The 21,684-nt window shown below is 41.2% G+C and overlaps 1 protein-coding gene and 1 pseudogene across 1 annotated transcript in view; both read right to left on the bottom strand.

Annotated features, from left to right (window-relative positions):
- ZNF366 (zinc finger protein 366) overlaps positions 1 to 21,684 on the bottom strand; it is a 269,574-nt gene that overhangs the window by 158,401 nt on the left and 89,489 nt on the right. Inside the window, exon 4 of the mRNA XM_072958546.1 lies at positions 9,045 to 9,229. Within this exon, the coding sequence (XP_072814647.1) occupies positions 9,045 to 9,111 (67 nt within the window). The 5' untranslated portion in view covers positions 9,112 to 9,229. The remainder of the gene's footprint in view (positions 1 to 9,044; positions 9,230 to 21,684) is intronic.
- LOC102539931 (large ribosomal subunit protein eL29 pseudogene) overlaps positions 19,848 to 21,684 on the bottom strand; it is a 91,319-nt pseudogene continuing 89,482 nt past the window's right edge.

Here is a 21,684-nt window from a genome sequence, read left to right as displayed (position 1 = left end):
ACTTTCTAGGAGTAAAAAAGCAATGTTGAGTCCCCTCTGTGGCTTTGACATTCTTCTATTGCAACAGACCTTTGTCACTTGAGGCCTTGTCACAGGCCCACCTGTCTCTCTCTGAAGGCCAATGTGACACCCATCTGAGGACAAAGTCTAACTGAGGCATAATTTCTGTAATTGTAGATTTCTGATCCACGGGGGAGTACAGATTGGCTGATGGTCTACCCTGCCATAAACATCACAGGCGGCATCCCTTCCCTGACATGCTTACATCCAATCTGCCCCATTAGCAAACAAAATGGAAAATTAAAATGGAAACTTCAAACCCACACCTGAACAAAATACTCATCTTGTATTCACTTACGGATATTCATATGCACATACACGAGCAATATATGCCCAGTCCTAACAGCATTGTGCTTTATAGTTTGCAAAAAACTTCACATCCATCCTAACAACTGCGATATGGGTGGTGTTAGTGGAGAAGGCAGCTACAGTTATCTGCATTTTTTTCCAGGTAGACTTAAGGCTCAGACAAGTAACGGTGATTTTTCCCAGGTCCCTGAGCTAATAAATGATAGAATTAGGATTTTAACTTGGATCAAGCCCTTACCCCAGTTACCTTAAATCTACAATTCACTTTGCCTCTGTCTCCAATTTTCACTTTCTCTACAGCCTCTAATCCTGGAATTTTCTCCTTATAGAGCTAATTAAAGACAGATTTGAAGGAATCCAGGCTCCTAGAGTCTGAGAGATACCACATCACAAAATGATTTGAATCAGAAAAGATTTGCATTTCTCCTTGGACCTAACTCCATGCCAAGGTCATGAATTCCCCCTTCTCTCCAAGGTTAAGTTAGCTGTGCCTCTGTAGGTCAGTCTCCATTTTCTTCCTCCAATGTAACAAATGAAGCAATTCTGCTAGGTGCTGAAGAGCTTAAGGAAAGAACCTCAACCACCAAACGTCAATACAACCAAATCCAACTCTCATGTATTGATGTATTCAGTCCCTGGAAGTTCTTCAACAATTTGCTGAATTTTTTATGTATAGGGCAGCATGACTCTTCCCCACAAGAGGAATTTTGAGGACAGAGAAAATATTCAGGTCCAAGAACAGAATCACTTCAGAAAGAGTTAAGTCCATTTTGAAGGCAGAGAGCACCATGCTGCTGACGTAATGATATTTCCAAGAGCCGCAACCTAGTGCATGAATTTCCGAGTGTTAGAGCTGTATCTAACTCCTTTCTCAATTTTAAATGCCACACAGAAAATTGCTAATAAGTATATGAAAGCCATGCACTCCTCCTTCTTCTCCACCTGCTCCTTGAGGCAGTAACTCGTTTATGGGAGCCACCCCTGCCAGCAGGACTCTGTATGGACCCCTCTTTGGCCAAAGGCAGAGGATAGCTATCCCTCAGGCATTTTTTCACACTGATTTTTTTTCAAGCTGGCACTCCTAGAGAATGATGAAAATTTGACTAGCTTTTGTAATCATAGCTGGAAATGAGTGATGCCACAGGGCCACAGTGTGCCACCTTCTAGTGACAACTCATTGTGAGGCATCTCCTGGCCTGCTTAGCATGACAGCCCCAGATGCCAACTCCAATGTTAGTGCTTCTCCAGGCAATAGCTCGAAAGCTTCCATAAGGCTCATTTGTCAAATTTACCCCTTAGATGACTTGCTTCTTAATAAGAGAAAACAGGCCAGCACTGCTGCATTGCTCTGTGCTTTCAATGGCAAAGGGAGCCAGCCACCAAGATCTCCTTAGAAGCTACATGCTTGCCTATCATATAGGAGAAGCATATTGAAATCAGGTATATAGTTCATAGCTAATATATAAAATAAATTTATATTTATGTAATGCTGTACACATTCCTGAGCACTTTTACATTCATTGTGCAATAAATAAAGCAAGTTTCATGATCTTCATTTGATAACTGAAGATGTTGGGGTCCCAGGGAGGTTAAAAAACTTACCCCAGATCACATGACCAGCTGATGGCAAGGCCAGCACTAGAATCCCAGTCTTCTGATTCCTGATCAGAGCTGACTGCACATACGTGGCCTGTGCAATTATTTCTTAAGAATATTCAACTTAACATTTTTATTATCCTGCTAAAGGAATTTTTCTCATCTCTGTTCTCTCTCATCAATTGTATTGCCCCCAGACTCCCACTCATGAAGCATACAGCAAAATAAAAGGGCACCCTCCTGGAGAGGGGAGGTGGGTGGGGATCAGATGTTGCCACATCTTCTGCTGGCTACCTTGAGGGAACCCTGCTAGGCCTCCTCTCCCATTTCACGTTGGCAAGTCTTCAACATACCAAATGAATAGGCTTGGCCTTTTCTGAGCTTTCATCTTCTGTCCCCCAGAGTGTGCTGGATGTTTTAAATGGATTGCATGGGAGTGAATGACTCACATGTAGGATATTAATGAAATTTTGGAAATGAATACCCACAGAAAAGCAGAAAACTGCAGGCCCTGCAGCACTTGAGGATGCTGAGAGCTTATCCGCTGATGCAAGAGAATTACAAGAACGCTCAGTTTAGACTTATTAAATCAAGGGGATAGGGAATAACACAAAATACCTTGTACGGTTATTTGCTTTTTAAAGAGACTCTCTTCTCTCTCCTTCTCTTTCCCTGTCTCCCTCTCTCTAACTTGCTACACACACACACACACACAGATGGCTGTTTGTGCTCAGTAATTCTATTATCAATACAAGCTGTGCTCCTCTCCTCTTTACTATAGCCCAAGGGGATTTTAGCATAATGACTAAGGTAACAATTTTTGAATAATAGTTCTTCAGATTTGAAGAGTATCTTGTTTCCAGATTATAGACTCAAAGCTTTGATAAACATACGCCATTCTGAAATCCTCTCAATGTTCTGTGGGAGGGAGCAGCACAGTCTCCCTATGCTGCAGGGAGAGGACTGGTGGGGAGAGAGGCTGGAGGCGGACTTGTGTCATGGAAAAGTACTAGCCTGGGAGTCAGGAGGGCTGGGGACTGGCTCCAGCTCTGCCACAAACCAGATGTGCAACCTTAGGCGAGTCCTCCGTGCTCCCTGGGACTCTGTGGATCATCTGGCCACTGGAGAACTTGCCAGCTCTCTTCCAGCTCTAACAAGTGTAACAAGACATTTGAGCTGTACACGGCAATTTACAAAGACTTTTCTTGTCTATTAACCCAATCTTCACCACAACTCATCTCATAAGTTGAGGATACTAGAACCCAGAGACGATAAGGAATTTGTTTAGGGGGTCACAGAGCTAACAGATAGGAGACCCAGGTTAGGGAAACAGGTTTCTGACTCCAAAGCCATGTTCACTTCATAACCCCAGGCTGCCTCTGAAGGAAAGGCCCTCTGTGCTTTTACTTTCTATGGTAGAAAAGTGAGATTTTTTTCAAAAATAGTTAAAACCCAAAAAAGTGAATTTTCAACTTTATTAATCCAAGAGCAGTAACTTTCCACGGGCCAGACTTTGAGCTACCTCTGGAGAAGGGTACGGTTGACCTCACTGGAAGCTAAAATCCTCTGGAGAAGACCGCTGTGAAATATTCACAATCTGCGTCCATATTCCCATGCATTCAGCCTTACGTAATGGGGTGTCCCCGGGAATGTTCTCTTTATGAAAATATACTTGGTAGGTCAAGTTGTATTTTGAACACACAAAGATCATCTGCACTTTAAAGTGATCATCTTAGAAAATTCTTGCATAGTTTAAAAAGAAAGAGAATATTTTCTAACCCCATAGCTCTCTACTTGTTCACATTCCTAGCTAAGTACTGGAGCAGCTAGGCAGAGACAGGAGACTTTGACCAAAGGGAACAAATGGGATCAGCTCCCAGCAGTCATGCTGCTAACCACCCCTCAGGGTGGAAGCACTCATTCCCACAGCTGCTGGCAGTGTTGATTGTTGGATGTTGCTAGCTCACAGCTGAGCCCTCATACCAGTGGCTGCCTAAACCGAAGACAGCTGCCTAACCCAAGGCCACACCCCCAACTCCCTGGGGCCAGCCTGGGAAATAGCTTTTCTCACGGGTACACAACAGTATAAAAGCTTTGCCTCTTTGCCCCAAGCAGGGATGATTCTGCAAGGCCAGCTCAGCTCCAGAGCTTCACCATGGGGCTGGCTGCAGCATCTGTTGTGGCTGTATCACAGCCCAGCATCCCTCTGCCTGATCCTGCTTCCCTCGCTCCCCCATAAACATACTCTACCCGAGTCACCATCTCAGAGTCACCTTGAAGGAAGCCTGACCTGCCAAACATCTTCCTTCCTCTCAATTCTGAGCCAGCAGAATCTCTAAAATCTCCATTTCTTTTTCTTTAATTGTTTAGAGCAACTGTCCTGGTGAGGACTCCAGAGGTGGGTCCCAATACTGAGGAAGACAGAAGACGGCTATTTGTGAATGCTGATCTACATATGATTTTAGAAATTGGGAACAGCCTTTTGAGACAGTCATACGAAGACAAGGTGATCTGGCAGAAGAAATAGCATGCAGAGAAAATGATGTTGTGTAATAAATTAAGGGGAAATTCTACTGCATATGCAAGAACTTCAGCCAGGAAAAAATTAAGCTCTGTCTGACTCCTTCCTGAAGCCCATGTTCTCAGGCCAGGCAGTATCTGCTGTACTATGATCAAGTGTACCTTCCAACCCTTGTCAGCAAAAGAGCAATGACTTCTTGTTGGTGTATTTTCTGCATGAATTCTCTACCCTATTCAGGGCATTTGTGTTTGTGGTTCAATCAGCTTACTGTGCCATGAATTTTTCTCCCTAATAGAGAAAGTAAATTATTCAGTTGCAAAATCTGAATAAGTCTTCATCAAGCTAGCTATACCCTAAATTGTAATCAAATCATCATAAGTGAGTCTCATTATCAATAGCATTTCTCAGAATCCAATGTTCATGGACAACCAAATTATCCCCACTGTGGGCAACAGAACTAAATTCAGACAGTCATTGTGCACAGGAAGTTACCACAGGACGATCTTGTCTGACCTTCTGAGTATCCAGATTTTTAACTGTAGGTTGGCAAGTATGAAAAAAAATAGAAGAAAAAAAAGCCATGTTAGCCTCTAACTATCAGGTCAGTTCTAATATGACTGTAAAAATGTTAGGTATGAGTTGTGACATCTAATTTGGTGAGAGCTCTGTGATGGAAGTCTAATTTTGCCCTCAAATTTGAGAGTCATGCATATTTTTCCAGGTAGCCTGAGGAACTTAAATTGAATGGGATTTTCAGAACATACCCAATAAGTGCTTGTCCATCTACAGCTCCTCTGGTTTTTTTACACAGAGACATGTGGTGTCCCCTGAAAATGCACACAGTGATACCATTAAGGGAGCAGGAGTAGAAAGGGAGTATAACGAATGCCTTCTGTAAATCACACTCACCAACCTTGTCTTCTCTCTAAAAGTGAATTTGTGATTCCTGGTTGGCCTAATACGATATGTATCTACAGAGTGACTGCCTGTTGAATAACACGTTTAATGGTTGGATTTGAATGACTGGGCTCTTCCAGAGACTACCGACCACAGAACAGGTTTGCATGTCAATGAAAGTGCAGGACAAGAGACCACAAGAAGGACTATTTGGGAGAAACACTTGGAATTAGCATCACTCAGGAGCCCAGCAGGAAAGAGAAGTACACTGTTAGGAGGATCCAAGGAGGGACTATTTAAGGAAGCAGGCAGGACACAGGAAACTGTAAGGGATAGTGCAGAACCCCCAGGCAAGGAACAGTGGAGCTGCTACCACTCCTAGAGCTGCAGGAGAGAGGGGAAGGAGCAGCTACTGGAACCCAAAATAAGTGGTGAGGAGAAGCATAATGTAAGAGAAGAAATGACTTTTAGTCCAGAGAAACAGCCAGCCTGATGTGCCCCCATAGGGAGGAAGGAGGGAATAATACCTCAATCTCCATCTCCTTCCTCTCTCTAAACTACTGCTCCCCGTCTCTCATTGGCCGAGACGAAATGAAGCCCCCTTTTGTGTTCCAAGCAGGTCAACCCCCCGGCCAGAGAACAGGCAGAGAAACCAATCCTGGAGGGGCAAAGGAGGATACACCCCACTCCAAAAAAGGAAGATACCCAGGATACAATGCATCAAGATTTCAGCATGAGCATCATTTTTTACCCTTTCATTTCAACCTCTGTTAAAAACTTTTAATTAAAGTATGGAAAAAATCAATTAAGAAAATCTTCTTGGAAGTATGTCTTAAGCTACATTTTAAGAAAGAAGAGGGCATGTCTAGGGGATAGTCAAGAAAACTATAGAAAGAGGATACTGATGGAAGAGATTATTGGTTTTGCTATCATCTTTGTCTGCTCTATCAAATACAGCACAAAGATATCACCTGCTATATCACATACAGCAAAAACTACGTGCTATCACATGCATGGGTTTTGCTGTATTTGAAGGCAAGTGCCCCAGTGACAGTGAGGCCAAAAAAGAAAGATGAAGCACATTTTAGGGAGTTGCTTTTCCTGAGCTCCAATAATGCTGTATCCAGAACCATGGCTATCTGAAGGCAATCTATTGATCTTCTAGAAGATAAAGGATGGGAAAATGCTGCTTCACCACCTGTAGGACCAAACATTTTCCTGAAATCCTGGCTCTAGAATCACATAGGTCTAGCTAGGACTGCATCCTGGCTCTGCCACCTAACAGAGGGTGATCTTGCATCAAATTCTGTAGTCTCGCCTAGCCTTCATGTCCTTATTTGACCACTGGAGACACACTATCTCCTCCTAGCATCATGGTGAGAATGAAAGAAAATAACACATCTGTATTAGTAAAAGTTATTTCATTGCAAATCTGATTCTGATTTGCATTTGATTCTGGCTAGGAAGGAAGAAGGGAAGAAGAAAAAGAAAGTGAGGAAGAGAAGTAGAGTATTTATCGAAATACTGGGGTACCTCAGTGTTCAAGAAGGAAGGGAAGAAAGCATGAGTTAAAATGCTCATATCACATACTGACATCCTTATAGTTCTTAATGGTTTCAAGCTTGGTAAATTTCTGAGAGCGCAGGAACTAGTACCATTCTGGGATCCCAGCACTAGCAGTGGTGCCCATTCTTTCTGGAACATGCAGATATGTGGCTCAGTTTCAGTGGTTACAGCCCCTGGCCTCTTCATTTCCAATGCAGATTCCAAGGAGAGGAATTTCATTGGCTCAGCTTGGATCAGGTCAATCAACTGGGCAAACCAATCATGGGATGAGGAGAGGCCCTAACAGTCATGTAGGGCACATGGCACTGTGAGTCCACCTTTGTGTGTCTAGAGGGAGGTCCTGGGAAGGAGGACTCTGAATGAGCCATGCAGCCCCTACTATCTATAGAAAAGCCATAGCATACGGGCCCTATCACATAGAAGTCCTCATGCAGTGTTAGCTATTATTATTTCAATGATTATGACAGAGGTAGCATTTAGAAATTTAAGTTTCTCTTCCCAGAAGATCTGTGGCACACCATTAGCTGTTACTGTTAATATCTGTACATTTAAAATTTTGGATTTATCCTATATCTCTTATTAGATTATAAATCCTTGGGGGGAAAAGACCACTGTATTTCCCACTTTCTCTCTACATCTTCATTATTTAATGCTTTAAAAAACAGTAGGTGCTCATCCCAGTGTTCATAGAAGCACTATTTATAATAGCCAAGACACGGAAGCAACCAAAATGTCCATCAACAGATGACTGGATAAAGAAGATATATATAATATATATAAAATACTACTCAGCCATAAAAAAGAATGAAATAATACCATCTGCAACAACATGGATGGACCTAGAGATTAATCATTCTAAGCGACTTAAGTCAGACAGAGAAAGACAAATACCATATGCTATGACTTATATGTGGAACCTAAAAAAAATGATATAAATGAACTTATTTATAAATCAGAAATAGACTCACTGACATAGAAAATAAACTATGGTTACTAGAGGGGAAGGGAGAGATAAATTAAGGGTCTGGGATTAGCAGATACAAACTACTATATACAGAATAGATAGACAACAAGGTCCTACTGTATGGCATAGGGAATTATATTCAAAAGCTTGCAACAACTTATAATGAAAAATAATATGTATGTATAACTGAATCATTATGCTAGGTACCAGAAACTAACACAATATTGTAAATCAACTATACTTCAAAAAATTTAAAAATGAAAAATAAAATTTTAAAAACCACTAGGTACTCAAATAAATGTTGCTTACTCCCTAAAGCTCACTAATATATACTAATATCAGAACTACTAGAAGCAAAATATGTCCCCATTTGTCTTTCCTTAAAACCTAAGATATAAAATCAAAGTCCACTCAATGAACTAGAAGTTCTTTTAGTTTATGATGATACTCAAAGAAAACTCCTCACTATTATTTCAATTTAAAGAAAAAAATTAACGTCATATTCAACCCTGCTCAACATTTTCAAAGTTATTGAAAGTGGCTTACAATAAATGTATGTCTGCTGCCAATTCTGATCCAATAGTAGGAGCTGCCTGGAACTACATTTAGAAGGGTTTATGAAAATGATGCTGTGACAGAGAAAATGTAATAATCAATAATTAATATCTGACATGGACACAGGATTGGGCAGCAGTGGCATGTATGTTAAGTATCTGGAATTCCTGGGCCATAGTCAGAAACTGAAATAAAAATGAAAACTCAGAATTTACATAGAGAGAACTAAGACCAATTTGAAGTAGGAATGAGACACACTGTTGTAAGTTTGTTCTCAATTTTTAGATGGCTTGAGGATTGATTTAAGGTAGATTTTGTTAAGGCAAGATTTATTTACATAAATATTATCTTACTATTAGACATTATCATCATCACTGTGATTTTTAAATGATAATAGAACAAGAGATGATTATCAAGATTACAGTTAAGTGATTTGTTACTTAACACCTTAAAGTTGTGATTTCCAAATCTCTCATTCAATGGTGATTGTGTATAGTTATATCGTCTATAATTTAGGCTTGGGTTCAACTACACAAACAGAAGATTCAAGAAAATTTGAATGAGATAGAGACTTACTGTATTTTCTCTCCCATAGAAGTCCAAAGACAGCAATCCAAGCCTGATATGGAGGCTCCACAGTCATCAGTAACCTGGTTGTCTCCTATCATTGTGTTCTACCCTCCATAGCAAATGACTTCCATCTTCAAATCCGCTTCACTGTCCAAGATAGCTGCTGGATCTCCAACCATCATATCTGTATTCTAACCAGGAAGAAAAAGGGAGGAGAAGATTGCAAATGGAAGTGTTTTCCCACTGAGTCAGCCCCATTTTAAATAGATTTCCCAGAAGTTCCACTCAGCGACTTTCAGTTACATCCCACTGACCATCTCAAGCAGCAAGGGAATGTGGGAACTTTGGTCTTTTCAGCAGAACATACTGCCATCTAGGAGGTGGGGGAATGGATATTTGGTAGGCAGCTAATGGTCTCTGACACAACTTGCCTATTAGAAACATGGTACTTAGTGATTCCACTAGACCATACACTCCATGAGAGCAGGGACCTGGTCTATTTTGTTCATTATAGAAACCCTGACCCCCAGCACCCAAAACTCTTTATGAAATGGTTAATAACTGGTCCATGGTTACTCATTGAATAAGATGCTGAGTCAGATTTAGACATCTGATCTGCCCCCAAAGCCTAAATTCCTCCCAAATTCTTCCATGCTTTGAGGCTGATACAAAGAGGTAAGTAGTATATCTCTGAGGAAGCTAGAGAGGTAGATTGGAGCCTAAGTAGTGACAGTCCAGAATGCCTTTTCACTAGAACTTTTAAACGCAGATCCTCCAAGGAACCAAGTAAAGAGATCAAGAAAAGGAAGAGAGTCAACAGAATAGCGCACAAATTCAGGTTAATGCTGCTTGGCCTGAAACAAGACTTTGTCAGCAGGGACAGAGGACCAGGATGAATTTCAGAGACAGCTTTCAGGATCCACAGGACAGTGGTAGGGAATGGAGGTAGCAAGGATCATAGGCTTCCACTTTATCAGGCAATGTGGATTAAGATTACATCCATAGTAATGAATAGGGGACACAGCAGATTTTTTAAGAGATACGAAGAGTTTTTTTCACAGAAAAACTACAAAAGGATACCCAAGGAGCCAGTGAAATAAGCTAATTCAGCCAATAGACTGGAAGAATGAGCCTGTTTTTAACCTCTTCTGTTTATCACATGCATAATCCTCACCTGTTTTGTAAAGATGTTCATTTGTTGTTGTTGTTGTTGTTTTCCATTACAGGCTGAGCTACTCGGAAAGAAGAATTCATGAGAACAAACCACAGAGGACAAGCTCGCTGTTCTCTGAGTTCCCACTGAAGGGTTAGCCAGCCAGCATTAGCAGCAGCTCTGTAACTTAACAGGCTGAGGAATTGCCCTAGAACATGTCCTCTTTGAAAATGAAAGCCAATATAACACTTCTAAATGTGGCTTTTTAAAATTTGAGAGTTTAAAAGTTTCTACTCCTCCCCTCCGGTCATAATTGCCAGGTTTTTTTCATTGAGCGCCACAAAGCAGCCGAGAAGGACTGCACCGTCAGCCCTTCATATCTATGGATTCCACACCTATGGATATGGAGGGCTGACCCTCCCACACCATTTTATATAAAGGACTTGAGCATTGGGGAATATTGGTATCTGTAGGGCATCCTGAAACCAATACCCCGCAGATATCAAGAGACAACCATACTTAGGATAGAACATGCTGGCTGTCCACTTAATCCAGAAGTTATGCAGAGTTAAAGATGGGCAGAGCATTTGGAAATATTAGAGGCCTGAATTGTTCTACTTAAGTCTGATGTCCTTATGGCCAAAGCACTGGCTCTCAGCTCTCTGGTATTATCTGAACAACTAGACATTCACCAGATTTTATTTTGCTAACAATGATTTGGCTAATCTTTTTTACCAATTATTGCTTTATAAACATTTTGCAAGGTTCTTGAAATAGGGACAAATCTGATTTATGTAGTGGAACATAACGTCAGCAGTAGATTTAATTATGGGACAGAAATGCATACGGAAATGTTTAAAAGAAATTTCCATTGTCAATTAGTTTTTGAAAACAAAGAAAATTCAAAATTTTAAATATAAAGAGATACACAGTAAACTATGAAAGGATAATTTAGGACCAGCAGTATGTAATTTATTTCCTTTGTTTATTACTACTCCCTCTCCCATCCCCCAAAAATATATTTTACTATTAAAATGACAGAAAATATTTTATTGTCTATTTATTTCCCAGATTGAATTACAACCTGATGTATTAGTTTCATTAAAAAGTTACAAAGAATTGAGAAAAAAATCCAATAACATTGGAAATAATAAATATACCAACCCAAATAAAATAATAAAGACAAGTTTAAGAAGGCAGCAAAATACCCGGAATACTGTAATCTACTTGCCTCTTGATGTCCCTAATTTGAGTGATTCACACCCTATTTCTGAATGTTTGTCTCTTCAATGAATTCATTACCAACTAGCTTTTGTTTTCTTTTAGTTTCCTTAGAATTTATGGGTCAAATGTTCAAACATAGCGTTTCCTGGCTTCTGTCTTTGCAACTTAAAAAAGCCATTACTTAGCTTTGTTTTCTCTGAAGAGTCCTTGAAGTCTTGATGATATAATTGTCGGCACTTCATTAATTTCTTAATGAGCAAAGTATTATTCTAAATATATTGAGGTTTCTAGGCACTTTTTTGTTTAAACATTTCCAATTAAGCCTTGCATGCTCTGCCCATTCCCAATCCAACTTTCAGGTTATGAGAATTCAAGCAGAAATGGCCTTGGATGCCATTATTAATATTTGTCAGGTCCTGCAACCCATGCATTTTTAGAGCTTGAAAGAAACTGATAGGTTTGAAGATCTATTAGATATTCTGAAATCCCTGGTTTGATTCTCTTTGATGTTTCTCTGGGTGTCATTGAATACTTAATCCTATTCATTGCCTGTACCACATCATCTCATAAACTTTCCAAATGAATAATCTCTGATCTACACAATGTGACATTTTACTTCACCTTTTGAAAGGTAGATTTATGAGAGAGAAACATACACTGTTTTAGAAAATTTGGTCCAAATTTCTCAGCATATTTCTAAACACTTTAAGGTTATAGTCCAAATGTGACCAAATACCTATTTTTTTCCCATGAAACCGTAGAACCATCCAAAACTCTATTGCTATACTAACAAACTACCTCCAGCATTCATCCAGGAAACCAAATCTAAATCATCATAATTCCTACCCTGATAGAAAATGACATTTAAGTCAATATCACTGTAAAGAACTTATGCTCTCTTAGTGCTTATGGAGTTATTTTCAAAATATAGTAGTAAGCCATAACTTACTATGAGCTCCCACTGAAGGCACAGACAGAATTTTCAGTAAATGTATCACTTAGACTGAAAGCCAACTTTGTCACAATAGTGCTATTCTAATTCAAACCACAAATCCTTCTCTAAAATAAAATCCTCTCTCTTATATCTGCAGGAAAAGAAAGTGCATTCTGTGCAGGTTTAAAACCCATTGATTTCTGAGCATCTGCCAGCTCTATTCTCTTTCAAACACCTACCAAAACCCCAGCCTTTCCACAAAAGCTCCCAGATCTTGGCAGCAGAGAGGCCCAAGGCCATGGGTGGCCAGCACCTCCAGGGAGGCCAGCACCACACAGCGCATAATAACCCTTTTAAAGAAAAAAATATCATTTTGTATGCTTAATTATTTCTCTTCACTTATTTTTGTTCCGTGAGAATTTACCTTGACTCTGTAGCACATAACATATAAAGATGCTGTGTTTATTTTACTTGCTTTACATCAGGTTCTGTGCTCCTTGCCAGTGATAGCAGGTCTAACTTTTAAAGGACCCAAAGTGTTCCCTTATGAGGTTCCTCACATAGAACGGTATTTAAAATATTGAATTTTTCCATCAATAGGTGACTGGATAAAGAAGATGTGGTATATTTATACTATGGAATACTACTCAGCCATAAAAACCGACAACATAACGCCATTTGCAGCAACATGGATGCTCCTAGAGAATGTCATCCTAAGTGAAGTAAGCCAGAAAGAGAAAGAAAAATACCATATGAGATCGCTCATATGTGGAATCTAAAGACTCATGGACAGAGAATACAGATTTGTGGTTACCAGGGGGGTAGAGGGTGGGAAGGGATAGACTGGGATTTCAAAATTGTAGAATAGATAAACAAGATTACACTGTATAGCACAGGGAAATATACACAAAATGTTATGATTAAATCACAGAGAAAAAAATGTGACAATGAGTGTGTATATGTCCATGAATGACTGAAAAATTGTGCTGAACACTGGAATTTGACACAACATTGTAAAATGATTATAAATCAATAAAAAATGTTAAAAAAATTGAATTTTAATCTCCTCATCCTTTAACTTGGGAAAATCAAAGCAAATTGATAAACACCCACAAATAACCACTGCTTATTAGCTTACAACCCCCTGGGCCTCTATAATTCTCTAGGTGAATAAGTATAACTGACAGAGAAGGACCAGGGCTTTTATTTAATGGGAGTGCTTATGTTCACTCCCATGACTTTACAGACAACCTATAGTTCTAGCTACCATTTGGTAGTTAAGGCCTACTATTTGCCAGACACTCCATTTGTTGCTTAACTTACATAGCACTACAAGATGGGCATTTATTTTGCTTCTACTTAACTTAGAGGGGAACTTGCCCAAGACCACATAGCTAGGATTGGGCAAAGCTGGCACTCAAAGTAAGGTCTGAGTACAGAGTTTACTTTCCTCATGATGCCAGAGAAGGCAGACAGATTCCAACTCACGTGCCCGATACGATGCCCTGGTGGGTGAATGCTGTCTTAAGAAGTGCTTTGAGGCTGGGCTTAGCCTCCAGGGGAGAGAGTGCTGTTAGCAATGAACAAGGACTGCCAGAGGCTCTGATGGGGAGAAAGGCAGAAGGTGGCAGGTACCTCTGAATATCATACAAGCCTTAACCACCTTGTTTCTACTCACCAGAGAAAGCAAGTTAATTTGCCTCCTTGGAATAGTTTCTAGTACTTTTCTACCCCTTTTCAGCAAAGGAAAACATTTCTTTTTTGAAACTTTTGACTCCCATGAGATAGTCTTTTCTGCAATTCCCTTTGTTTAGTGCAGATTTTTTCACCTCCTGGGCTGCATGGAAACCAGTAGCAGCTTGATTTCACAATCTCTTCTCAATCAGTATTTTCACTTCCCCTGACAATTTTGCTAATTTTCTGACATTGGAGGCTATCTCTGATTTACGGCCTGGACAAATTGCTTAATCTCTCTGTAAAATAGTTTCCTTACCTACCTTTTTTTTTTTTTTTAGAACTGTGTGTGTGTGTGTGTGTGTGTGACATAGTAGGGATGGGTACAGGAGGTGGACAGTGAATCTCAACCCTATCTGCACATCACAGTCACCTAAGCGGTTTTATAAACATGCCCATGCCTGGGCCCTGTCCAGATCAGTTGGGCTCCTAAATGATTCTACTATGCATCTATCCAAGGTAGAGAACCACTGAACTACTACTACATACCAGTATGCATGGTATTGACTAATATCATTTATTAAATAAAGTGACTAGTTTTAGGTTCAGTTTCATGCCTCGTAGGGGCTAACTAGCTCCTTTAAATACTTGCCTGCAAGTTTTTAAAAACAGATTTCAGACAGCTTTTAAATATACTGGCTTTCTCATGGAACTGTTACATTAACTATATTGTTGGATTTATTTGTCTTCCACCTTTTGCAATGGGTAGTGCGTAGAGTTATGATTTGGTTTATAATTTACGGTGTTTGCTAAATCAAGTGTTTCTCAAATTGCAGTCTGTGGACCACCTGTATCAGAACCACCTGATGTGATTCTTTAAGAAAAATGAAGATTCTCAGACCTACTTGAGACCTACTGGATCAGAGCCTCTGGAGGCAGTGCCTGGGAGTGCGTGTTTTAAGAGGCACCTGCAGCAATCTGTAAGCACTCTGAAGTGTAAGAGAAGGACCCCCTTCTGCTTAGACTGATTTGTATGACAGGCATCATAGCACTGGACACACATAGTAGCTTAATAAACACCGTCTGATCATTGTCATCGTGAAGCATACAAAATACTGACTATATATGCCTTATATTGCCATTTTTTTAGAAAGCATAGTCTTCTACTTTTACTTAACCGCCTCTGCTAAGCAAACTACACTTTAGTTGGGGATAGCTGTTGAGTTTGTATTTCTATTTGGTTTTGGATGTTCCTCTCCTTTTTGATCATCTCTGTCCGATCCATATAGACCTTGAAGTCAGAAGCAACAGCTGTTCTGTGCTTAGCTTCTTTCTAAACAGATTTAACCTCAAGGACTTCTTCCCAGTCATAGAAACCAATTACCCAGGAGTTGGGTGGGGAAATCACAGGGCCCTGGAACCTAGGTTTGAAAACAGAGGTCTCAGTCTGATGTGCAACTTTCCAGTGGTGTTCTCAGCGCTTAGCCCTGATTCCTGGATCCCTTGGTGTTTATTTTTTCTTAGAAAAGGCTTCTGGTACCTGGTTCATAAAGCTCAGTCATGATTAATGAGCCAATGGATATAAAATATTTTTACTATCTGATGTAAACGTCCCATTTCATGTGTAAAACAACCCTCTTATTGCATTAGTACTTGAGTGATTTGTTTTGGTAAATCTAGAATTCAATTATGATGTTTTCTAACAGGTAGATTTCACTACAGAGGCTTTCAGGAAATGAAAATTCATGTGTGGCTGATTTATGTGATGACAAGACTTAGTTTTCATAAAGCATGTTTCCTTCAAGGAGGAAAGTTTCCCTCCTTGAGCTTTATGGTCATTCTAAATTAGGGAAGGTTTATAATGATGTCAAAGGCTGGCTTTCTTTAGAAGATGACTAGCCGCCCCTAGCCGACTCCATGAGGTCATATTTTCCTGTTTTGAATGATTCCCACGTTGATTTTGAGTCACTTTTGTAGTCTTGAACAGATATAACTTTATGAATTATCTTTTTTATTTTATGTTATATGAAGCAAAGAGACTAGATCTTTAACATTATCATGCACGCATACATCCAAACACATTGCCGTTAGCCACAAGATTCACCCATTCAGAGGCCCCTTGGTTTCAGCTCATGTGCACTTGAGACAAACAGAATCTGGTTTAGGACAAAATGAGCTCATTTTCCTGGACAGAGGAAAAACTCGGCTTGCCAATTCTGATTCTAATCTCACTCACATGCCGTTATGATTCTTCGGCACAACCATAAAAGCTCAATTTACTTTAGAATTCAAGTGTCAACTCTGTAATGCTATAAAGGTAATAATAATTTCATAGTCACCCTTCCTAGGAAAAGCTGGTGAGGCCGTCCGTCATCTGTAATGCAAACAATAGCAAACATTTAGCGGCACTGTGTACCAGGCATTTTGCAAGTGCTTCATGTACATTATTTCACTTAGTCCCTACAGAAAGTCCTAGAGTCAGTACTCTTTATGATCCCATTATATAGAAGGAATTGCTGCACCTGGATGTGCCATAGGTAGTCATGGTCAGAACTGCAGTTTAAGCTGGTCTGTCTGACTCCAGAGCCCCTGCTCTTACATGATAGATAGGTTGCTTCTGTAATAAGATAGTAACATGGTAAAAACTAATATTAATTGAATGCTAGCTATGTGCCAGATGAGTCAGATGCACTTTACATTTAATAACTCACTTCGTCAGGTAACTATTATCACCACCATTTTGCAAGTAAGGAAACTGGGGCTGAGAGAGGCTAAGTAAATTGACCAAAGTCTCACAATCAGGAGGTGGCAGAACCAGGTTCATAGGGTGAGTGTTGGCCAGTCAGTGTCCACCTTCCAGTCTTCCATGGTCTCATAGCTAAAGAATGACTGTCAAGTATAACAAAGTCACAGAGGTTCTGTGGTCATGGCACAGAGAGAAGTCAAATGGTCAGTGTTGATCAGCCATCTCTCCTGAGCACACAGGAGAAGGGCTCTGACCTAGGTGGCAGGAGTGCTAGGAGCTGAGACTAGACATGAGAGAGGAGCAAGGTTAATTGCACCAAAGCTGCAGGGCAAAGACCTGAGGAATGGGCAAAGGGCCAAATGTAGGGTTGGATGCAACAAAGATATGTGGGTACAATGGACAGACCCAAGGTGGCTGGGCAGAGAGGAAGCAACAGATGCAAGGCAAAAGAACTTCAATTGCGTAGCATAACACAATAGACAGGTTTAGGAAGACAGCCAAGGGTGAGACCTTGAGGCCTGGGAGAGCGGCAGCAGAATTCATACGTGATTTGGAGGAAGGTAGTCAGAAAGCCAGGGGGATGAGGGGGAGGAGGGACGAGCCCCTGCCTCTGACCTTATCAGACTCCTGATAAACCAAGTGAACCCATCCCTGGGTAAATAAAAATCATGATCATCATGGACTTTATTTGTGATCTCTTCCCTATAGAGATAGATTTTAAAAGTCTATCGTCATCCTCCTTTGCAGAGCTCACTAACATTCCCATTTCCCATTTAACCAATTTACTTTGACTGGAACAGCCATCCACTGAATTCATTAAGGGTTTTTGTTGTTAAAGTGTCTCGACTCTGGTTAGTGTCTTCAATAAAACATGTCTCACTTTGTTCTCTCTCAGTCAATCTCCCTGGACACCCCACATAATCATCCTTTTGTAAACAAAGCAGGCTTTGAAACCACTAGGAGTCCTGCAAGGCTGAGAGATGAGAATGAGCTACAGGCTCCCTGGTGGAAATCGGAGACTGGAAATCTATCATAACCTTCATTGTTTTTCCTGATTATGAAAGTAGTGAGTGTTCATTGCAGAAAACAAATGAAATTCCAAGAAAAAACTATTATCCAACAGAGATAACCAAACATAACATCTGGTTTAGAGTATTTTGGTTTTAGAGCACTACATGTTTAGCATTAACTTATATGCAGTTTTATTTCCTGCTTTTTCTTTCACTTGATGTAGATCAAAGGATTTCCCCATGTCAAATCAATATTCACCATATGGATTTTTAGTGACTACATATTAGCCCATCCTATTGAATGTCCGGTACTTCTTATATTTCAGGATTTCTGTTTTGCCTTTTTATATTAGGCTGTTATGTTGGCTCTGTGGTTACATAGTCAAAGCCTGCCTTTTCTGTTTCCTCTTTATTCCTTCTGAAATTTAAGACACTGGTTCTGAGACCCAGAAAAAACCTGCCAAATAAGCAGTGGGAAATAGAAATTCTGGATTTTGTCTTGAGTTCTGCCACCAATTCCCTAAGCAGCTGTGGCCAAATCCCTCGTCTCTGTGTGTTATCTTCCGCATCTGTCCTGTTGCACTAATTTAAACATAGGGCAGTTTGGTAAATGAGAGGATTCCACCTGGCCAGCCATGGCACTGAACTACAGAAGAGCTGATGTTTTTTTACAGAGAGACGATCACACTGGTATGGGCCAGGCATTGTGCTAAGCACAGTACACACATTATTCATCTGCTCCTCCCAGCATCACAGTGAGAGAAGAATTACTATTATTCACATGATGTGGAAGAGGAAACTGAGGTTCAAGGAGGTTAAGTAACTTGGCAGAGGTCTAGCAAGTAACAAGATGGGTTTCAAGTTCAGCTTAAGCTCATAGTCCCTGGCGATGGCTACTGCTTTTACTAAAGTAAAACACTCCTCCCAAAAGAGTCCAAGCTCTGTGACCATGACCTGTGAGGAAGCACATGACCAACTGCTTTTCAAAGAAAACACATCTGCACATTGTAGAAGCCAAAGGAAGACTGTACATGAGGCAGATTTTTTAAATGGTCAGATGAAGTAGGAGGTACTGAAAACAGATGTGTGACATAGGAAAGAAAAATGCCTCTTCAGACACAACTCTGGAAAACTGAGATGACTGTAGGATCCAATTTAAAAAAGAGCCCCAGATCCTGACACTTCCGAGGGCCCTGGTCTTCATTATCTTTCCTGAATATTTCAATCACAAAAGCACGTAGCTGTTTAACATATCCCTCATCCAGCTCCTCCCCTGTGCAAGGAAATGGTATTTTGAGTTTTTGTAACCAGCCCACAGATACAGGTCTATTTTTGTGAATCCAGACACATCCCTCCATATTTCCTCACCATCCCATCCTCCACTGTGTCAGTCCCTCCCTCCCGCCCTCACACACACAAAAGCCCTCAAGGAGGCCTCAGGATAGAGAAGACCTCGCCCACCATGCTTGCCAGACTCCCTGCCCCGCAATGACTCACACGTTGCACAGAGCCACCAAGACAGAAGAGATGTGATCACAGAACAAGCTAGTTGCCACTCTTCAGTCTGAGCTTTCTGCAGCTAAGCCTCTGCCTGCCGGGCCTGGAGCTATCTCTGTTCAGCATCCAAGTGACACCTACATTACTCGGGAAGAAGAAAATCGGGAAGAGACAGAGGACAGCTGTGGCCTGCTGTGACTAAGCTGTGCTGTCCAATTCAGCAGCCACTAGCCCATGTAGGGTGTGAGTACCTGAAATGTGTCCAGTCCAAACTGAGATGTGCTGCAACTGTAAAGGATACACCAGATTTCAAAGATTTTGTATGAAAAAAAGGATGCAGACTATCTCAGTAATGATTTTTTAATTCAGTATGTGTTGAAATGATAATATTCTGGGTGGATTGGATTAAATAAAATACATTATTAAAAACAAGTTCATCTATTTTCTTTCTACTTTTGTAATCTGCTACTAAAAATTTTTAAATTGCATGTAAGACTCATATTCTGTCTCCACTGTACTTCTTTTATTTTTTGACTGACAGATCGTGCCTCAGGTTTATTTGTATAAACAGCACAGGAGGACATGAGCCCCATGCAGACAGCAGCCCAGGAGTCACACCAGTCCTTCTATCCTCACATCAGTAGATGAAAGCCTCTACTCTGGAGTCTTTGTGGGGGCCTGGGCGTCTTCAGGAGCCAGAGCCAGAGCCGCAGCTGAAGCTGAAGCTGTGGCCTTGGTCTGAGCCTTGTCCTTGACCTTTGGCTGACAGAGCCTGAGACCCTTGGTGATGTGGGCATGAGCACGTTTCCCGAGCTTGGGGTGAGCAATGTAGGCAAGTTGGCTGAGCCTATGGCTGCTGCCCTTTGGGATCTTGGGCTTGACCTCCTTGGGCTTTACGAGAGCCTTGGTAGCCTCAGCAAGTGCACTCGTGGCCTTGGCGTTGTTGGCCTGCATCTTCTTCAGGCCCTTCTTGTTGTGCTTCTTGGCAAAGCGCATGTTCCTCATGAACTTGGGGTCCACTCCCTTAAGAGATTCATATTGTTGTGATCAGGTTTTTTGATGCCATTTCTGTGCCATTTTCGGGACTGGTTGTGTGTGGTGTGGTTCTTCGACTTGGCCATGTCAGCACCAGAGCCGGGAGATCCTGAATCACCTGGGACCGGAAGAGAAAGAGCTCCATTGTATTTCTGTTGGGCTGCACTGGAATTGTTAGCATTTCAACTGGCTCAGGTAGGTAAGACAGGACTTGAGTTTGCCGCATCTGCCTTGGCAGCTGAGGAACCAATCAGATCTCACCTCAACTCAGTTCCCATCTCAGTGGGTGAGTTCTCAAGTATATCAGGATGTGTTTGAAAGGAGCTTATCCCAGCATGTGGCAATTCCAAGTTTTTTCCAAGTGCCTTAGAAGTCCAACCCCTCCCCACCTTCTGCAGAAGGCAAGGGGTTAGGAGAAGAAGAAGGACACTAGCTCTACTTTCAGAAACTTCTGCCTTTAGGAGGGACAAATTATTCCCATATGGCCCACTCTCGCCCTGGGTCCTTCCACTGTATTCTGTTTCTCTTTCTTCTTCCCAAGACAGAAGGCTACTTCCTAGGGAAGGATCTGAAGGGGAAAGAAGTCTTCCCCAAAGAGACTTGGAGGAAAAGCCTTTCTGTGATAACTTTGGGTACCCTGCACACACATCCTCTGGCCAAGTCCCATCATCTGCTGATCTTCAGGAAGAACAGAGAACAGTAATCTCCAGGAAAATATGGCAGAGCACCTTCCCTCTGGCCATATTCTACACACTCCTCAAAGAGCCTGCCTCCAGAGGCATACTCAGGAGCTTCAGCAGTGGCTTGAGAAATTTAATGGTCACTGAGCACCACAGTGCAATAGCCAGGCCCTGACAACATTGGCTTTCTTAGAAATGCAGCTTCATGGGCCCTGTTCCCAATTTTCTGATTTTGAATCTTCAGGAATCTATGTCTAAGAAGATCCTTAGGTGACTGGTATGCCCATTCAAGTTTGAGTAATACTGCTAGAACTGGCATCTGCTGTTTTGCCTCATCAACATCCACTTACTCTCCTTCCAATAACACCCCCTAATGTGCCTGGGGAAACCACCCCTTCTTCCAGTCTCAGGATGTAGAGCTGGGAATATCCTGTTCCTTTAATTCCAAAAGGTATATGAGACTTAGATCCAACCAATCAGAGCCTCGGAGGCATCTAGAATCTGTTGCAGGTGACCACTGAGGTGGGCTGAGGGGATACAGTCAGGGTATACCAACAGCATCCACTATAGCCTCCCTGTAAGACTTTGGATAATTTATTCTGCTAAAGACACATTTGAAAACAGCTTGTATAGGTGATCTCCAAGTCTCTTCCAACCCTGTGACTTTATGTTCCAGTGCCTCACAAGCTCCTT

The sequence above is a fragment of the Vicugna pacos genome, chromosome 3 (genome assembly GCF_048564905.1).
Source record: "Vicugna pacos chromosome 3, VicPac4, whole genome shotgun sequence".
Lineage (NCBI taxonomy): Eukaryota > Metazoa > Chordata > Mammalia > Artiodactyla > Camelidae > Vicugna > Vicugna pacos.
This window is presented reverse-complemented; position numbering and strand designations above follow the sequence as displayed.